This window comes from Pieris rapae, chromosome 3 (assembly GCF_905147795.1).
Source record: "Pieris rapae chromosome 3, ilPieRapa1.1, whole genome shotgun sequence".
Classification (NCBI taxonomy): domain Eukaryota; kingdom Metazoa; phylum Arthropoda; class Insecta; order Lepidoptera; family Pieridae; genus Pieris; species Pieris rapae.
Window position 1 is genome coordinate 6,601,772 of NC_059511.1, and position 20,249 is coordinate 6,622,020.

At 30.4% G+C, this 20,249-nt stretch overlaps 2 protein-coding genes across 3 annotated transcripts; one reads left to right on the forward strand and one right to left on the reverse strand.

Annotated features, from left to right (window-relative positions):
• The first annotated feature begins 90 nt into the window (after positions 1-90).
• Positions 91-2,829, forward strand: LOC110993300 (N-acetylglucosaminyl-phosphatidylinositol de-N-acetylase). Of its 2 annotated transcripts, none has more exons than XM_022259503.2 (4): positions 91-771; positions 955-1,245; positions 1,698-1,791; positions 1,854-2,829. In XM_022259503.2, the coding sequence occupies exons 1-4, from the start codon at positions 456-458 to the stop codon at positions 2,035-2,037; spliced, it is 885 nt and encodes a 294-aa protein (XP_022115195.2). In that variant the 5' UTR covers positions 91-455; the 3' UTR covers positions 2,038-2,829. The 2 variants fall into 2 exon arrangements, with proteins under 2 accessions (XP_022115195.2, XP_022115196.2); XM_022259504.2 differs by having other exon boundaries at positions 94-771; positions 1,863-2,829.
• A 1,601-nt stretch (positions 2,830-4,430) lies between these two features.
• Positions 4,431-19,641, reverse strand: LOC110993301 (phosphatidylinositol transfer protein alpha isoform). The gene is made up of 8 exons (XM_022259505.2): positions 19,443-19,641; positions 19,129-19,159; positions 15,224-15,335; positions 11,971-12,122; positions 11,010-11,087; positions 6,488-6,718; positions 6,253-6,311; positions 4,431-5,307 (listed from the first exon to the last, which is right to left on the reverse strand). The coding sequence occupies exons 1-8, from the start codon at positions 19,457-19,459 to the stop codon at positions 5,169-5,171; spliced, it is 819 nt and encodes a 272-aa protein (XP_022115197.1). The 5' UTR covers positions 19,460-19,641; the 3' UTR covers positions 4,431-5,168.
• Between the last annotated feature and the right edge of the window lie 608 nt (positions 19,642-20,249).

Consider the following 20,249-nt stretch of genomic DNA (forward strand, 5'->3'; position numbering starts at 1 on the left):
ATAAAATTAATTTTTTTTTATATTATAGTGAAAAATAAATTGTCTTAAATCTTGTCTTAACCCCCTGTTTGTTAGTAGACTGTCTGACGTCTGTTATCAGTATGTTTGAGTATATCTTCTGATATGTGATCTGTGGTCATGGCCTGTGACTGTGATTCTTATAATGTTTTTATTATTTAATAGTACCTATTTATCGCCTAGTACTTTAATAATTATTTATACTTATAATTAGTAGTAAACAGTAAACACTATACAGTTGTGACTAGTGATCCCGTTGCGGTTCCAAGTCCCCAGTCTTAACTGTTTAGTTAGTTTTGTCTAGGTGCTTATTATTTTCGAATATGAAAGTAATTTCAATGATTTTGTCTAAAATTTATACAATAATCTTTGTTGTAACGATTTTTAATTTAATTTAAAGTTCCTTTAATTCTTAATTTAGTTATTCTTGGACTAAAATGTTATTTTTGGAATCTCCATACAAAGTCGAATTTCTCTACAATTTTTACTTAACATTTCTATCTGAATCGCTGCTGTATTTAACAAATTTTGTTTTGTATATATCATTGTGGATATTTGGTTACTTGTGCTTGTGTTGTATTGTGTATAGAAAATATGCAAGAAAATTGCCTACTCGTACTCGTGGAGCTATTGGGGCAAAAAGAGTGCTAGTTGTAGTGGCTCATCCAGATGATGAGTGTATGTTCTTTGGACCTACTATCTATAGATTATGTGAACAGGGAGCTGAAGTTAACATCTTGTGCTTATCAAATGGTAACACTTCACAATATTGTAGTTATTTCATTAACAATAATTAATTTATAATTAATCTATTCTACTATTTTACAACTTCTTAATCTTTATATATTTAAAACAATTCAAACTAAAAAATAATAAACCATGTTTCTCTTTAATTATTTTTTTAAGAGACAATTTCTCAGCTGATCTTATTTTTAGGTAATTATGAAGGAAAAGGCAATATTCGTAAACAAGAATTATGGAATGCCTGTAAGGAATTGGGAGTTCCTGCCTGTAATATATGTCTTATCTCAGACACAAGACTACCAGACAACCCTAAGTTACAATGGCCAGTTCCAGTTATAGCTAAGTTAATAGGACATCATATAGAAGCATATAACATTGATACCCTTGTGATATTTGATAGAGGTGGTGTCTCATCACACCCTAATCATGCTGCTGTTTTTTATGCAGTAGCTTATATGTTTGTTGAAAAAAATATGCCAGACAGTAAGTTTAATATTATTTAAATTATAAAATAACCACAAAATAATATTATAATAAACAGCAAAAGAACTATGATTTATATACATAATGAATAAAATCAGAAACAATATTTTGGATTTTCAAGACTTTCCACCAGTTACTTGACTTTACACTTTTGCAAAAAAAAACCTAGACAGATTTTACATGCTAGAGTTTCCGCTGCTGAAACAATATATTTTAGTAATAGTGATATTGTATATTGCTTGAAAGTTAAGAATTACATATCTCAATTGAGCATCTAGGAGACACATTTGCAGGTGAGCTTTGAGTCTCAAATAATTAGACTACAGTATGCCTACTAAGCACTAAGAAAACAAAAACTGATTATCAATCTTAGGTTCTCTGGGTTCAGCTACAAAGCCATATTGGAACCACTTATGTTGTAAAAATAGTACAATTACTTTTTTCTGTTTCAGAATGTACAGTATATACATTAGATACTGTAAATATTATAAGGAAATATTTAGGATTCCTGGACTTGCCTCTTAGTTTTTTGTTGTCTTCTAAAAGGTAACATTAATGGTATTAAGTAAATTTAACATGAAGAGAAATTACACCATGTTAATTTCAAGCTGTTTTAGGTATTTTCTTCGTTGGACTGAAAGCAGAAGAGTTTTGCGGGCTATGAAAAAACACAAAAGTCAGATGATTTGGTTTCGTTACTTATATGTAATGTTTTCTAGATATATGGTGATAAATACTCTTCGGAAAATAAGCCTTGCTGACATTGAATTAGAATTAGAGGTGGATGATTGATTTCTGAATACTTCTGTTAAAAAAATATTGTTGAATATTTTTCTGTACTAATTTATACATTACAATTTTATTTTATTTGTTCAATCATTACGTGCTGCACGATTATCATATTTGATAGACATTGATATATTTAGATATTTATTTATAAGGGATACAAAGACATAGTTTTAATTATTATAATAGACTATGAATTGTATGTTATACATTATTCTTCAACCATTCCTCTTTTTTCATACCTAGAATAAATTATTTGAAGGTGTAAAATTATGTTATTTTAAACTTTCATTTGTTTATTATGATTGAGTGTGATTAAAGAATGAATTTTAAAACAATGTTTTATTAAAGAAAGAGTGAAAAATGAAGTATAATATAAAAGGAAGCACAGAGGACTAAGGTACTAACTACTATAAAAACTCTTTATGTCATATTATTTATTTCATTGGCCTTGAATATACTCATATTACATTTTAGAACAAATGTTAATTAACCACAATCATATTAATATACTTTAATGCAGAAGAAAATTGTATCATTTCATTCAATTTCAAAATTGACAATATTAGCATTTTATTCTACCCATTACATTGCCCACTGTGTGCCCTCAGAACTAAGCATTCTGACTTAAAATAATTATTAACCCTACAATTTGAAGAGTTCACTTATATACCTAGTTACTAGTTACTTCAAAAATTCTAAGAAAACTTTGCATATACTAATGTACTCTGAATGTTCTTTTATTTAGAAAATAAGTAAACAATAAGTGCTTCAATTTATATAATTAAACTTCTTAAAAGGATATAGACGCGGTTTTTACATTATTTAAAACTCCATTATTTTGTATCTTGCTGACCGCGATTGGTTAAAAGCACTTGATACGTGAAGGTATGTAAATAATATAGACGTTCGCGTCCTAGAAGCGTTAAATATTTTTTATTTATATTGAAAAACAAAATTATAAAAACCTGTTAAATATGCAATTCATTGTACTTTCATATGAATACTAGGAAAATAAGTACATAAAAGTGGGATAATAACAAATCTAGTTACTACCAATAAAAGACTACTTTTAAATATATGTATCACGCTGTATTTAATGTAAAACTTATTACAACTTAGATGATAGAAAAATAATAAAAATAAAGTGCAATAGTCAAGAAAAGAGCCCCCGTGATCTTGTTGGTTAAACTTATATTGAATAGAACCATTGCTATCACAGCCCAAAGGGCTCGGAAAACCCGAACAAAAAATGGTACCTAAAATTTACCTTTTAACTTTACACATTGTACATCTCAACCTATAATGTAGCTATTCTATCAATTGCAGAGAGCCATCGGGAACAAAACTATTCACATAGTCGGGATCTGTGATTTGAAACAAAATCAGTGTGAGGCAGACGTAACCCAATAAACCCAAACGGATATGTATGAGAATAATATCACACGCTACGTCAAGGGACCATATTTCCGTACAAAATTCGTCTGCAGTTAGTTGGTAACGCCTGTCGCAATATGATTCCGTTTCAATCCCCTGGAATGTCACACATCAAAATACTGATATAGAACGCTTCACATCTAACCGTGACCCGGAACAACCAAAATTATAATACATTGCGGCCTTGCATTGGTTAATGCGACCGATGCCAGTTAGTAGTCCCAGAGTAACCGTCAACCATTATATTTTACAACAACGAAATCAAAAGATCTATGAATTCGATAATGAAATACTACTACTTTTAAAAGCAGATTTTACCGAAAATCTATATATATATATATATATATTTATATACACACGCACAGCATAGCCTGTTTCACACAGGAAATTTCATAGAACATTAGATATATATTTATTTACCTAAATGCTGTATCTCACAAAATCTCGTTGCTAATAAATTGTCCAAGAACTCTAACATTTTTTAATTGTCGGTAACGAATACACTACCTTGAACCACTGACTACATCCATTTATTTAAATATTTAATCTATACCATATTATAAGGAAATTATTTTGCTAAGGGTTTATGCCCTCGTCTCAGTAGAGATAGACTATTAATTATCTATTAGATATATTGTCAAAAATGCGTAGAATGAGCAATAAGTATTATTATTTATTAAATTAATCTATGTGCAAACTATTGCCAAGGAGAATGTACATGAGCACATCCAATAGGGTTCTAACTTTTTCTACTTTCTTTGTTGTGTAAGCTAAATATGTCTCTAGTGTACATTTTTACTAAAATCTAAAATGAATATAACTCAAAGTTAGAAGTCAAATGCTCCTGCTTGAAAATATTAAGCAATGGACTGCCTGCAGTCCTCAATTTTTATCTCTATTGAGACTAGAGCATTCTGTGCGCAGACACTTTGAGCGCAAACCTTATATTTTCAAACAACAAATTATATTTGCTTGCAACTTTATTGTGTTTGTAAATTCATACAAGGCGCAATGTATAAGTTTTGGTACTATCAGTAAAATAAATGGTTAACAAGTAACCGCTGCAATACAATATATATGTAGAGCTATAATTGTTTACTTTCCATAGTAATTGGAACAAAAAATTACAAAAATGATGAGTTTCTCTATTTTATGAAGATAGGGGAAAATTTTCAATTGTACATCAACTAATAGTACCATCATAGAATAGTCTACCCACTATTAAGTTAATTTGCCTTTTTGCGGACGGCATTCCCTTTTACACAATAAAGGTGCAGGGTATAAATAAATATAATTATTGCAATAAATATTTTATTATCTAACAACTGGAAGAGTTTAGACAAATTTGGTAAAATTATGCAGTGCTTGCGCTCAAGGTTGTCGCAGTATGGGAGCGCACGGCAGTTGACACGCGACGTTCGCTATTGCGGCGAGTGAAACGCGAAAGGCTCGGTTATGTGTCCTAATTGGTAATCACAAATCGCAATTCATTGCTGTCATCAATTATTTGATTTTAGCTATAAACGGTTTGGTATTGGTATTGGTAATACATATATAGGAACTGGTTGCAAATCGTGCGATGGGTTAGCAACCGGCTTTAAGATGACGGGGCTGTCACATGGTCACAGCGTTAGGGCTGTCACGAGTCTCGCGTAGGGTTGTCACGTAGCAACATACTCGTGCGCTTGGGCTGTCTCCGTTTATTCGTTGTCAGCGCGCATTCCGCGCACTTCACCTTCACGACGAAGCCTCTCTAGCTCCTCCTTAGTGCGGTCCTCAATGGCGCGGATGTCAGCCATTGTCATACCGTACCAGTCGTCCATAGAGCAAAAGACTTGTCTGAAATTAAATATAAGTACCAATGTAGGGCAAGTTGATTTAAACAATGCTTAGATTTACGACAAGACTTAAAGACAAGGATTAGCGCGAACTTTCACTCCCGTATGTCAAAATCCATCACTAAGTTAATTTGTATTCACATTCGAAGAACTCAATATATGCTGTGTTTATGCAAACTAATAGTGTAAATTGTATAGTTAACATAACTTTTATTTATTTATTTTACTGACTTAATTATTTACTGCATATGGCGTTACAGAAATTTACACCAGTATATTAAATAATTAATTTAAGCATAACTTTGATTTATGCAGTTTCAGTTAATATTAAAATTATATTATAATTGAGATAATTTTTTGCAATAATTATTGGCTTACTATACAGATTAACTAAGTTTTTTGTGAAATCATACCCAAAAACAAAAGACTTAGCGAAGTCCGACAAGGACAATGAATATGTTAACTTGGCTGTGGCGTAAGCCGAAAAAGCTCAGTGATGCCGATATTAAAAAAAACATATAAACTTTCATACAACGATTCTGAATTGAACAGCCATAGAGTCTTAATTAATAAATAATAATCCAATGACGCTGCAACCCTATATAGGTCTTGGCATCACATTGTTTCCGTTTCTTTCATAATTTTACAAGTGGATGATCAGCCTATTGTGCCTGACAGACCGTCGGGTCTAAGACATTCCTCACAATGTATCCTTGCAGCGTACATGCGAGTATTAAATGGCTGAAGTCTATTGGGGATTATACCTACGACCTCAGATTTCAGGTTAGAAAGTTGCACTGTGACTAGGCCAGTACTGGTCATTAAAAGTATTTCTCGACTTACTGTATTAAAATTATATCCCTTTTGAAAATTTCACAAAACTTTGTTGTTATGATTATAAATTCAGTATTTTTATTGCTTGCGGAGATTATTAAAAATATATTACCTGTGGAAGATAGTGAATAACCGTCGCTCAGATTTCTGGATCACATTCTCAACTTTGCTCTGAAAATAAAAGTAGATTCGAGTAAAAATATTTCATATTGCCTAATTCCAACGGTAACATTACATCCACCAAGAACACAATTAACTACATGAGTATATGAGGCCTTACAAGTCTAAAATAATAATAAATTTTATATAAAAAACCTTTTTTTTACAGAATATAAATATTAAAGTACCTGGAGTCCGAACCACTTAAACTCAGCGGTGACCAGTTTATAGCAAGTCATGACTGGCTTGACCTCATTCTTCCAGTTGGCCCCGACCAATGGACCCCGTCCTGTCTTTGTAGACTTAAACTTCGTGGGGTCGGTCTCAGCCTTGTAGTCTGCGGCGGACATAGGGTCGTTGGCAATGTCTATGTTGACGACTTCGCGCGTCTTAAGCTTTTCTGGCGGCAGTTCGTGCACCTGTAAATCATTGAATCGTATTTTTAAATTAAACGTATCTGATACAAATTGTTTAAATATATTTATAGTATTTTTATTTAAACCTATGTGATAAAAAATGTTTAAATACATTTATAGTTGAGTTTCTCTATAATAAAAGTTAATTCCTTTGTTTTAAACAAGTGTAGAAATAGATATATATTTTCTCTAAAGTATTGACTTTTGCCTATATACGAATATGATAAATAAGTATTTTACAACAAAATAAAATTGACTCAAAGACGAATAAATACCAATTTATTAATTGATTAAATTGTGGTGTATAAATCTGACTTATAAAACCTACTAACATTGCGAAGGTTATATTTCTTTTAAACATGTTTTACGTCAATAGTGTTGTAAAAACTGAATACATACTAACTAACTTTTATTCATAAAGAACGGACATTGATCAGCCGTTGGCCGTCAGAAATATGGAAATTAACCCCTCATTGTTCGAGCTTATACGTATATACTTTCCTTCTACATTCTCTTATATTACAAATTTTTACGAAAACTTTTTCATTTAATTTTACACGTTACAATACTAAGTATTCGTACAGTAACCTTCGGACACTGTTTCAAGGCAATTAGTTTCATTACTACGTTACATAATTTAATTACTCCTTATGACCCACTGTTTCTTGCACTCAAATAAACCATTTTATTTTAGACCCGTATTCGTATCTAATCAAACATATTAAAATTCAAAGAAATTACTCAGATCGCTTTTGAAACTAAGTTTATTGTGAACTAACACAGAAAGGGTATCGTCTTATATGATTAGCTGTGGTAAAATAAAATATATTAATTATGGAATATAAGATACAGGTAGGTTATTCCCGTCATTAATTTTGTATCGCAGACATCCATAATCACATCAGAATTATATCAAATACAACTTAAGTACAAAAACAGCTGTGAAAACTTATTCGGATCCTGTAAGCGATTTTTAAATTCACTATATGTCGAAATTTAAGACAAAACTCCTACCCCTTAATAGTCATGAACTTTCGTATATAATATTCCTATCGGGCTTATAACATAGAAAAAGTCACTACGGGAAGCGTTTTATAGGTATTTTATGCCGAACAAAGCCATCTGTGATGCCATAAAAATTTTGTAGGTACAGAGGAAATTGTTATTGTGTTAGGCGTTTTTATTTAACACTATACGCCCCGTGCGTATATTGTACCGGTCATCAACCCATTCAACTGAACAAAGATTATGTGAAATCTTCAGACATTTACACTCAGCTCGGTCTAGCCGCTTCCGGAAATATTACCCTAAATTCTTACTGTAATATCGTCATTAGTGAGTGTTCATACTCGGCTTTTACTGAACGTTTCAATAAGGCAATAGCTGCAGTGGCAGTGCGAGTATATATGCCCCACACCCCTATCCAAAAAGGCTAAGTGCATATGTGGTCATTATGTTAAATTTACCGTAAAGAAAAATTGTTAATACATTACATAATCAAAAATAGCACCATACCGATTGAGTTAAATACTAAAAGCCACTTGACCTCTGCATTTTTGGGTTAATTTGCTCCTAATATTCTCAATTCAGTTCATTGCAGAGTCAATAGTAATGATATACGTCTGCGTATTTAATAAAATCTCAAACAGTCTATAAAAGGTACATTAGAAATAAGCTGTGAGCTTTTCAATGCATTCAATTTAAGTGGAGCATGATATTAATAATATGCAACATAGAGAATAAATGGTACATTAATTCACTAAGGCATACGTAATTCTTTAAGTGCAAGAGACCACAGACAAACAGTTGGCAGATGCGACCTTGTTTTGCGTTCTAAAAGATTAATGATAGTAATCCAGTGTCAACAACTTTTTATGGTCTTGGCCTCAGGCTGCATCTGTTTCGTCAATATGCAGGTCTGAATCATTTATATTGTCAAACTCCACTACGTTACAATTTCATTATATGGCTTAATTTGAATAACAACTCCATACTAGAGTCCTCCTGGATAGCACGACCATGACTTTAGTAGTCGTTGATAACCTTCGTCAATGAATTAATAAAAATCAACGAGCACTACTCACTTTGCTGGTTTTAGCAATGCCTTTGCAAACTTTATAGTCCTATCAAATTTGAAAAACTTTTTTTAGATATAACTTTATCCTGTATTGTCATTGACAAAGAAGGCAACATTACCTGAATCTTAAACTTCTGCTTTAAGTATACTTAGACAAAATGTTTGCTAACTTCCTAGCCCCACTTCTTTTATTTTTACTCTGTCTCCTTTAATCCCAAAACATCTTCATATCTCCAAATTATCTATTTTATCGTTATAATTATACTTAAATATTCGTCAAGTACAAGCGCCAAACACAAATTTCGGTAGCAAATGTTTGACTTCTTAAAATCTATGGAAATCACTTCCTAAATCCGTGTACTTCAACATCACCATTTAAAAATCATAGATAAATAGAATATAAGCACTTCATATCTGTAAAATGTATAACTGTCATAATTAATATCAAGACTTGTTTAAAGTTGATATTTTTTCATCGAAAGAAGTCTTGGTCGAAAGAGATAGCCCGTTGCAAGTAGTTTCATATGTTTAATAAAACTCCAACACGTGCAATGATATATAAATAAAAAAATGTATAATTGATTGAAAATTATCAATGATAAGAGCTGATTAATTAAGGTAACCATTTATATACGTAGTATTATCTCATCGTACTTGGCCTTGTAATTGACTAAAGGTCTCGGTCAAGACAAGGTTCTAACGAATGTTTCCACAATTTAATTTAATACGTAGGTACCTAATCGTCAAAAAATGAAAACATATTTTCGAGAAACTTAAAGAGCAAATAGAGAAAGCTTTATAAACAAACTATAGAGTAGAGTCAATACCACTTGTCCCTTGTGATTAAAGATTTTGTATGACAGTTTTTCTAATATGTACTTTCTTTATATTTAGATATGCAGTTCACATCTATGATATATTTAATAGGTCAGTCATTAACTAGGCGGACATTTAATTTCATAGTTGCGTTTCTGCGTTTCTGGTTTAGTCCGTTTTGTGGATTTTTAGGTAGATATTGTTTTATTATGGCATGGGTTAAGGTCCCCACGAAAGCATATCTTTTTCGAGTATAAAAGGCTTAAATAAATTATTCATTAAACATAACAAAAAATGTTCGTGCTATATAATTAAAATTTAATATACTAAAGATCATGATAAGTAACGAAAACAATATTACAAAATTTTACAAGGAATTATTTGTGTAGCAATATAAATTATATTACAGTATTTTTTACTATTTTACGGAAATTACACAAAAGAGGTTGGTCAGTGAGGCCGATTCAATTGTTTTGAAACTTATTATATTACAATTTATCTTCACTTTCAGCATATGCCATTTTTCACGCTACAATGCCTCATAAGGATGACAAACATGTTTATTATGAGCACTAAATGACTTGATTAATAATAAACTTTTATTCATTTCAAACCTTGATAAAACTGAAAGCGAAAGCATTAAAGATTCTTAAAATAAAAGCCGGGCTGGTTATAATATGAATGTATGTTACTGTTGTAGACAATCCATGTCAAATAATATTTACTATAATAAATAATAATAACATTCGCAGCAATTCCTCATATTTAATATATGAATACTATGTTTGCATAAAATAAATAAAAATAAAAATCTATAACGATTTTTTTTATAAATATGTACAAAGGTAATGTTTAAATTCAAACAGTGTTTTGACATGTCATGGGTATTTATTCTAAAAAATAGGAAGTCTAACTCTTTTTTTAATAGACTTACTTACGAATTAGAGTCAACGATAAGACAGACATCTATTTGATATCAATAATTTCGTGAAAGCCCATTTCGTTATCTGACTTACAACACACTAAAATCGCAATCAATACAATAAAGATTTTAAAGTAATTTTCCTTAATTCAGCAAATTATATGAGCTCCGCAAACTGCTGAATCACCTTAAAACTTGCATTGAATTGAAATTTCTCTGCGTTACCCTAACGAAATTTCATTTCGAAATGTTAAATGTAATGTTCATAAGGAATTCTTTATTAAAACCTCTTTATTAACTTACGAAGGTAAATTATCATTAAATGATTAATTATTATTAAACAATTGGCATTTACTATTTTCCACTTAAAACTGGTACGTATATGAAATTCGTAATTCAGAAATAATAAATCAGAACAAGTAGTTTCATTTAAGTTCAGAAATTGTAACGGTAATAATTAAATGTAAATTGTTACTTACATTATATTGCTCACCCGCATCTGGTAAATGCAAAGACTCTATGCAGATAACGAAGTTCTCTTTCATGTAGCCGGGATTCTGAAATAAATATTAAAATTAAATTATCCTTAGTTTACAATTTAAGTGAAAATAACTAGAGATCTGGAAGTCAGAAAATTTGAAAGAAAAAGAAAAGACGAAACGACGGCATGTTTCGTTTGATTGTGACTGGTTTACAGCATCTCTACCTCAGAGATGCCAACTCCTACAGAATGTTTCCCCTAGAATCAACTTAAATACACCTTAATGTCGATTTAGAACCCCAAAATGTTTGAAGTGAAACTTCAATATCGGCGTTGGAAAAAAATTACCGTCACATTTTTCACTTAGGTACACGTTACATTATTACGCGCACATTTTTCTTGTCCCTACCACGATTGGATAGGAAATGAAATTCTGTAAAATCAAATACATAGTGCAATGCAGTATATACACAGTGCAATGACAATAAACTAGTGAGTTTTCTTAAATCACCTACGTGTATAATTTTATTGCATTTTAACTGTGACGATAATTGCAAATAATTGAAATATATTAGTTTTATTTTAAAGAACACTTTATATTGTGTTAGTTTTCACATACTGTAGTTTGTAAATAAATGAGAATGAATATCATATCTCTATTCTTATTTGCTACCATTCAAAGTATAAGAAAATTAAAAAAAAAACAAAACCAATATTAAATGAAACCGGGGACAGCCGTTAGTGAATTTCAATTGGCGTAACGCAACTAAATTATTTGTATTCATGTCTATGATAATATAAACCGTTTCTTAAACTTTATCTAATTTAACCAATTTCTGTGAAGTGGATCCAGTGGATACAGTAGATAATTTTTCGAAAAATAAGGTCATAAAGAAGTTCTATTTACGTGTGTACACGTATACGTCATATTAAAGCAAATCGTTTCATGAAAAATTTACCGTTAAAACAGTCCGACAGTATGGGTAGGCATTCCAGGCCTCTTCATGAACTTCGAGGGAACCTTTTGGAGCCAGCAATCTGATGAAGGCCGGCACTTTGGACGCCAGATGGTAGATCTTATAAGTGTACTGCCCCGATGAGTATTTACCCCCTAGAAAATACAGGTTTTTAATTATGAAAAACAAGGCAAGATAAGTGTCTTTTGTTGTTTTTTCATTCGTTAAACGTCTCGTGATGTTTTACGTATGAAAAAAACGATTAGCAATTTAATATTTATAAACAGAAAAAGATATATGCCGGTTGACGACTTCAACGTATTATGTCGGTAAATAGCTGCGTTTGTACTAGAACGCCTTTTAAAAAATACAGCAATGCAGCGTCTTAAAAAATTGGCAGCATTCAAAGGTTCAATTTTCAACAATTCCCACCTATGACAGCACTAGATGGGACTTACCATAGCCTTTAATGAACATAGATTAACATACCGTTATTGTTTATCATTATACAAATATATAAAAGTAAAAATTATATAAAAGCTCCTTTATTATTAAGGGAATGTATTGAAGTGTTATATAATATTAAAACCTGTGCGGAATTCGTACGTATGTCAAGATACGTTAAACCTTTCGCGCCACGCCTAATCAAGTTTTTATATGTATTAATTTACGATTGTATTTTTTATTTTACTTCATATCTACAACTTTATAAATTGTACTTTATTTTACCTGAGATTTTACCTTTTTGTACCTAAGATTTGAAAATTGCATACGGCATTTGAAATTATTCAATTGTAACGCAAACGTTTTGAACGGTTAAAACAATTAATGTCTAGGAAGCGATAAAGGATTTTGTTCAACACCTAACCAAACATAACCGCAGTTGTGTAAACGCAAATTATACGTGTGACGTCATCACTCATGTTATCATGCTAAAATTGATTAAAGAATCATTGTACGATTGTTACCTTCCTTATACGCTCAGAAAACACGCTTAGTCATACGGCTCCGTACGGGAGGCTTTTTAGGCACGTGTTATTAGTAACTGTAGCTTTACCATGCAGTTGAGTGTAAAAAAATGTATAAAGTACGTATTGAATAATGCACAAAACCACACATTAATAACAATACTTTCAGCAACCGTAAACGCTGTCATTGGTAGATAGATTATGTATAAAGGATTGTCATAGTTTTTAATGACAGTAGTTAATTGCGACCTTGGTTTCATAATAAATATTCTTTACTTATAGAAATTATAAAGATAATTTGTAGCAGGTTTAATTACATTTTTTTACTGTCATATATGACATGTAAGATCTAACATCATATCTTCTAAGAAAGTTTTGTTTCCAGATATAAAAAGTTTTATTTTATGGAGGCAGACAAGTCGGCGGCCCTTAGACAGCTGCTACACTGGGATCCGGGACTGGGAGCGTGTGTTGTGTGTGTTTCTTTTGGTACGCTGTTTCTTGTCGTAACGGTTTGAAAATACATCTACTGGCACCTAGTACCACAAAGAGATGATGCACGGCAGTTAGTTCCTTAAAAAAGGAGTTCTTGAACGTTATACGTCGAGATGGAAAGATTTTAATCAAATATCTAGTTTAATTCAGGTTTCAATCGACTATCGTACAATGGTGACTACTGGGTCGGAACCACGTAACTCCCAATAGCGACTTAGCGCCACAGACATACTGAGAACTATAACGAAATTGTAAAGAAAGATATATACGATGGGATTCAACAATTACCTTTACATGAAGGTAACTACTCTATCGACGCAGCGAGAACTTGCTTAACACACTCTAGTTAAACCTTAAACATTTGAAATTATTCTTATTTCACTGGCTTACTAGCTAATATCTGTTGTATTAATATTTTATATCAAATAAATATGTATATTTATATACTATAAAATTTTAAATCAAAATACAATGTCGTCTTTATTTATAACGTAAAAAAATTAAAGCTAATTCCAATTATATCTGTTTCTCTAATTACAGTTATGTACATCTACCGATTACTACTGTATGTCATGAAAATGTTACCATTATCCACGCAAGGAGGACAAGTGGAGCAGGATTCAGTTTCAAAGGCTTTAACTTCTACAGTTTTTGAGCTGGTTGCCTTGCCTTCTGTATTCGCTAGAAAGTCGCGGACATTAGTATTGACTTACACTGTAAATTCAACAGCTATACCCGTTCCGAATTTCAGTATTCAGCTTTCGCAAACCAAATATGAACCATCAAGGACGGATGTTGAAACTAGGTGGTTTTGAGTTCAAAATTGGAGTTAATCGTCACATGAAATCTTAATTATTAGAATGCGAACTTTAAAGTTTTAAAGCCATTTTCTTATTTAAGATACATATAAGTCTTTGTAATTCTGATAACAATCATTTGCAATAAAGACAATGATATGACATATCATATTATTATAAAGTAATTTTTGATACAACATACATTTACGATAAGACGACGATAAGTAGGACGATGATAAGAACTAAAAAAAATTTATTACCCCTTTGCTCATGGAGCAATTTGATTGCAAATATGGGTAAATAATGAAGTCAAAAATTTATTTATTTCAATATTCTATTTATTAAATGCTATATATATCCAGTTATTTTATTATATAGATAACAAGACAGTAATATATAGATATAGAAAACAAGACGCCGTTTTATTTCTTTACAACAAATCATAATTAAAGTTAATACATATCGTTCTATTTACAGTTAATACAACCAACCAGTATTACTTTGTATTAGTATTAGACTACTGACTAAAGTATAGTACTTGAATGCAATCAGCATTTTTCTTATTTAAGTTACTGAAAAAAATTAAGTGTTACACAAAAAATATTTTTGGAATGAAAAATAATAATGATGATGTAGAACATATTAAAATAATATGAGGAAATCTTTATCAAGGTAAGCAATAATTAATGGCATTATGACGCACTTTACGTATTTTATCATATTTAAAAAACCTAAAAAAATCAACCTTCAAATAAAATTCATAATATCCATGTAACAACGAGCAAACATCTAAAATTTCCTGCATAAAAATAGTATTTATTCTTAAAATTTCAAAGCATAAACTCTTCCAATAAAAATGTAAGAGAAATTTATCTGAATCGATCCAAAATTGGAATTAAGTAAATAACATCTTAAAAATGCGTTTGGGGGTCATATCTTCTGGTTACCAGCAAAGTTATACCATTATCTTAAAAAAAATATAAATATATTACTTACCAAGTAAGGGGTAGTCTTTGAATGGTTCATTCTTAATTACTTCTATGCCTTCGCCTCCACCGGTTTCGTTTTTTGATACCTCAGCTACGCAGAATAGCTGAGCCACTTGATACTGTAGAAAAAATTTAAATTAAGCGCTATGATGCTTTTGTAACCACAGTATTGCTTAATAAAAGTTGAGACACATATCGATAATAAACTTTATAACAGTAATTTATGTAGGTACATGATTGTTAAGAGCTTTGTAAAGTATTATTTTTAGAACTTCAGTTTCCAAGTGTGTCAGTTTTTAGTACCTAATACAAAAGTATTTTGGATAATTTTACAGAACACCAGACTTAATAATTTGTGAAAATAAATTATTAAAACCGAAAGGTACTGCACCTTTCGGTTTTAACAATATGACTAGTAGAGCCAGATAGATGGCTAAGGAGTTGGGCAATATAATATTATTTTATATGAGCAACTATCTATATTTTTTTACTAATGATAAGTAGGAATTGGTATTCATGCTCTATATCCAAAATAACTGCAAAAAATAGCATAATATTTTTCTATAGAAAGCGCCTCGGTGTAAAACGTTGGCGTTAGCTTATTTCTCCACGGTTGTTAATTTTTTATATATCAAGTTTTGTTAACATTTTGCCACCTCATATATATTAAACATAATACATATATTAAAAGATGTTAAGAATAATGCCGTAGACCGCTTAAGCCACTAATACATCGATACTTCCTATTAAAACCTGTTTATCAACCATATGCCGACAATATGCTTCTAATGCACCCGAACTTAGATATGCTCATCGCGATTGGCAACAACGAAAGCAAAGGACTGCGTGGACGTTCCCAAAATGATGGACTGACCAAGTCTCGTCTTTCTCAATGTAAACAATTGTGAATCAAAAATTATACAGCGCTTTTTTTACTGTTGTAAAAGAACTAAAATTGGTGGATGAAAATTCTTCGCGCCAGAACTTACTACACAGTTGACCACGATACTCAAACATGAGATACCGACCCAGAGAGACATGTATATTAACAGAATTTTAACTTGGTAACGATCTGAACTGACGAATCCATCGTCATGATATCCATACATTATATAATATTGAGATGACAAAACAAGTTTCTAGCATGGTATGTTAAATGAATAATGTTATTTAAAAATACATGTTTATAATTTTTTTTTCGATTACTTCTTACAATGGCTTTATACCGTCAGATAAAACTGAACTTTAGACTAGACTTTCAATTAAATCTCAGAGCATAATATGACGACTTCTCTATATTTTAAGTTACATATTTTTAGTAATTGTAGTATTACAACTTTTTCATAAAGTTTCTAGAAAAGTTATTGGTTACGTAATACATATTTAATCAATAACTTTTAACTTTATACATACGAATATAAAAATAAACCAATAAGGCTTCACTAGACAAAAACAAGAAAATTAAAATTAAATGGTATTTTTTTTAGGTTTTACAAACAATATTGAATCAGGAACAATATATTTTAGTCCACATAATTATTATCTAATATCTGAACTGAAATCTTAACAGTTATTGCTAATTAATGATAGAATGACACATTAATACCCACACCAATTATTCTACATAAAAAAACATGAAAAAATATACAAACCTAAATCTTATAACTAACAACACATCAAACAACTCTTTTAAGCTCAGCCAGTGTAAAAATACATAGGTCTAACAAGACTTATAAATGTATAAAAAACGACAACCTATTGACAAATATATTATAATAATCAAATCACTTTATATACATTTTAGAACACTACGACTCGTAATATCTTACGTCGTTCAAAAGGTGTCGCCACCCAGGACCAGTCCAGAGATAACAAAATATGTCTTAGAAGTATTATTTGTAATGAAAATTTAGAAATGACAGTGGAATGAAGAGGGTAATAACGAAACATTAGGCCACTGAATTCCGTTCAAAGTGTAAAATCCAGAATGGTCATGAGTCATGTACTACCAAAAAGGTTAAACATAAGAGAACATTAAAAAAAACTTATTGAACTTCTTTTTTCTGCACTAACGTTGAGTCTTGGATATGAACTACATTTAACTGAAAACTTTTAACTCTACTATTTAACATTACTATTAGCCGACTACGTAATCATTCAATGATTTGTTTTTTCTTAGCTTAGGAGTTATCATCAACAATTTACTAAAATTGTTTAATTTTACGCGGTGTTTACAACCTTGACCGAGTGATGCAGTAGCCTACTCAGCGACTGTGAGACTCAACTTTGTCAATAGACAATTTTGTCGCGTCTAATCAAAGCATCACTTTACTGAACTGCTTCTTAATTTTCAAACAATGGAGATTTTTTATTGGTTGATTGTGCATAATATTTTACAATCATAATTAAAATTGAGACAAAATCTATAAATAATATAAAAATATACTTAATAAAATAAATAAATCTTTGAGACAATCCCAGCCAAATTTAGCAAAAAAAATTTTTAGGAACTCTATATTGATCCTATTCTTGTCACAATATATATGCTATTAATATAGTACATAATAATTTATGTACTATTCTTAAAATAATCACTAATTCAGTGGCCTCTACTTGTTTAGATATTAATATCTGCGTAAATGTTCAAGTAGAAAAAATAAATTACATTGGTTTACTGGAGGGATTTGAAATAACAAATGACTTGAGACCCTAATGCCCAAAGTGTAACATAGCTTAACAAACTACAATATAAAGTTAATTAAACTTTACATAAAGAAAAAACGAGATGCAAAAACCTCTGCAGATTATGCCAATTTGTAATCCAACAGTATAACTGGTTACTTAAATAAAACTTATTAGTGTATGAATTGTAGGCTACCAGCTGTACTTTTTATATTTCTATGTAACTAATACACTGTAAGTCTATGAGTTTTATTATTTGGCAGTATTTAGTAACCAGATTAATAATTTAATTTGATATTTAACAAAACAATACTAGTTTGTTACACATTAATTTTAAGTTTAATGAATGTATGGCACCCCACACATCACACTTTTTAATATTTAAATATTTAAGTATAACTGATTCTCAACTTTAATTATATATAAAACTCTCCTAAGAAACATATTCTCAAACAGTTAAGATGTACAAATCAATACAAGAGTACTTATATAACCAATCTATCTTTCAAGATATTGGCCACTAGTCCACTGGACTCTTCCACTTTAATAGTGATCCAGCACTAAGTATGCATATGCATTCAAGTTTTAGAATATTTTTATAGTTAGCTATTCAAATATAATATACTTTATGTATAAGTACTAAGCAAATTGTGTCAGTTGTAATCTACATGTGAACCAAAATTTTAAAATAAGAATGTTTGACAATATTATAGACATAATATTTTTTAGGAGTATCCATTGTAATCTTTTAGCCATCAACATAAACAAGACATATAAATTAATGTTATTATGATTTAATGTTAAATGTACTATGTATAGATATCATGCACAGCTGACCGAGTATGAGTCTCAGTGGGGAAACTGTGTCCACCAACCATATGTATAGATATTTTAATTTATTACCAATCATAATTAATATTAAAGAATGAATTACTTGGCTTCTTTGGAAGGTTCTACTTTTAATCCTCCTCTCACTGTTTTTTTTATCAGGGTGAAGTTTGCCGACAATATGCTCCTAATGAGCTGGATAGAATTTCATTATCTTATCCAAACTTTAAAAGTGGAATATCACTGAAAGTATTAATTTCTGCAATATATATTTTTGGTGTCACATAATGCGCAGGCCTTAATTGTAATAATAAATATTTGTATTAAATCAAATTGAAAATTTTGTAACAAATTATTTTAACCAGAAATCTGGAAAAAAGTTATAAATGGTAAAAATCTTACCTCTTCCACTGTTAATGGTAGTGTAACACGACTGAAAAAGAAAGATATATATAAGAATATCAGAGTAGTAAGCCTTTTTTTAGTTGCGTCAATTTATTATTGAATTATTTTAGTATTGAATTTTTAATTATTTGTCAAGTTTAGCCAAATCTTAAGACACTGTACTTATATTTTATCTGGCTTATGAAGGTACAGCTACCTATAAACAATTTTTATCAAGAGATCCCTTGCGAAAGCTATTCTAATTTTTTTGCTGAGTCTTAAAAAATCGATTTATTTTCTCAATTAGAGCATATAACCTTAACAATACTTACTATTCTTTGATAAGCATATTGATATTATACTTTTCACTTATATGCACATTAGATAATCCACTAACACCTAGAATTAACTTATCACAGTTCAACACTTCAGCGTTCGCCCTATTTTATCGTGTAATTGTAAATTGTAAAACAATGAATCTTTGACCACTCAATGACTGAAAATGACAATGCGCATGCTTCAATTCAGACTTCAACCTATCGTGTTAAGCGGAAATTGCGTCAACGTTATGGATGCGTTCAAATCGATTCGTTACATTGGTTAACATAAGTAACTACACTACATAGTCACTTATTTTAGAGTGGTTTTGTCATTTGATGTCTTTGTTTAATTTTTTCTCGCATGTTACTTAAAACTGTCATAAAGTTAAAACTATTGCCATAAATTAAAAAAGAAAACAATTAGTGCAATCCACACGTGGTAGAAGTGAAACCTTCAAAAACGAAGTTTTTATAGATAAAATGTAGGATAATATATAAGTTTTTTTAATATCAATCTTTAATTTGGTAAAAAGAAAAATTATGAAAGTTTGAAATTCGATGAAATGAAAAAGCCACAGTAAAAGAGACAGACACATAAATTCATAAGATTTAACCTGGAAGAAAATGAGATAGGAAGATATTCATATAAATTTATGTGTTTGTCTCTTTTTACTGTTGCTTTTTCCGTTGAATACGGTTTGAAATCACAAAAATTCTAAAGAAGTTTCACATTAAAAATAAGTAGTTTGCTTATTTAATTACGATTAATTTATTAAACATAGTAAAACCCTATGTCAAACCATAACTGTTTTTGACGGT

What these genes read in the sequence shown, in the direction of transcription:
- LOC110993300 (XM_022259503.2), top strand. Translation starts at nt 456, where the DNA reads ATGTTATTTTTGGAATCTCCATACAAAGTCGAATTTCTCTACAATTTT. An exon ending in CATCTTGTGCTTATCAAATG is followed by an intron (nt 772 to 954) that starts GTAACACTTCAC and finishes TCTTATTTTTAG; the next exon opens with GTAATTATGAAGGAAAAGGC. An exon ending in TGAAAAAAATATGCCAGACA is followed by an intron (nt 1,246 to 1,697) that starts GTAAGTTTAATA and finishes TTTCTGTTTCAG; the next exon opens with AATGTACAGTATATACATTA.
- LOC110993301 (XM_022259505.2), bottom strand. An exon ending in CAAAGACTACCCCTTACTTG is followed by an intron (nt 12,123 to 15,223) that starts GTAAGTAATATA and finishes TGTATTTTCTAG; the next exon opens with GGGGTAAATACTCATCGGGG. An exon ending in TTATTCACTATCTTCCACAG is followed by an intron (nt 5,308 to 6,252) that starts GTAATATATTTT and finishes ATTTAATTTCAG; the next exon opens with ACAAGTCTTTTGCTCTATGG.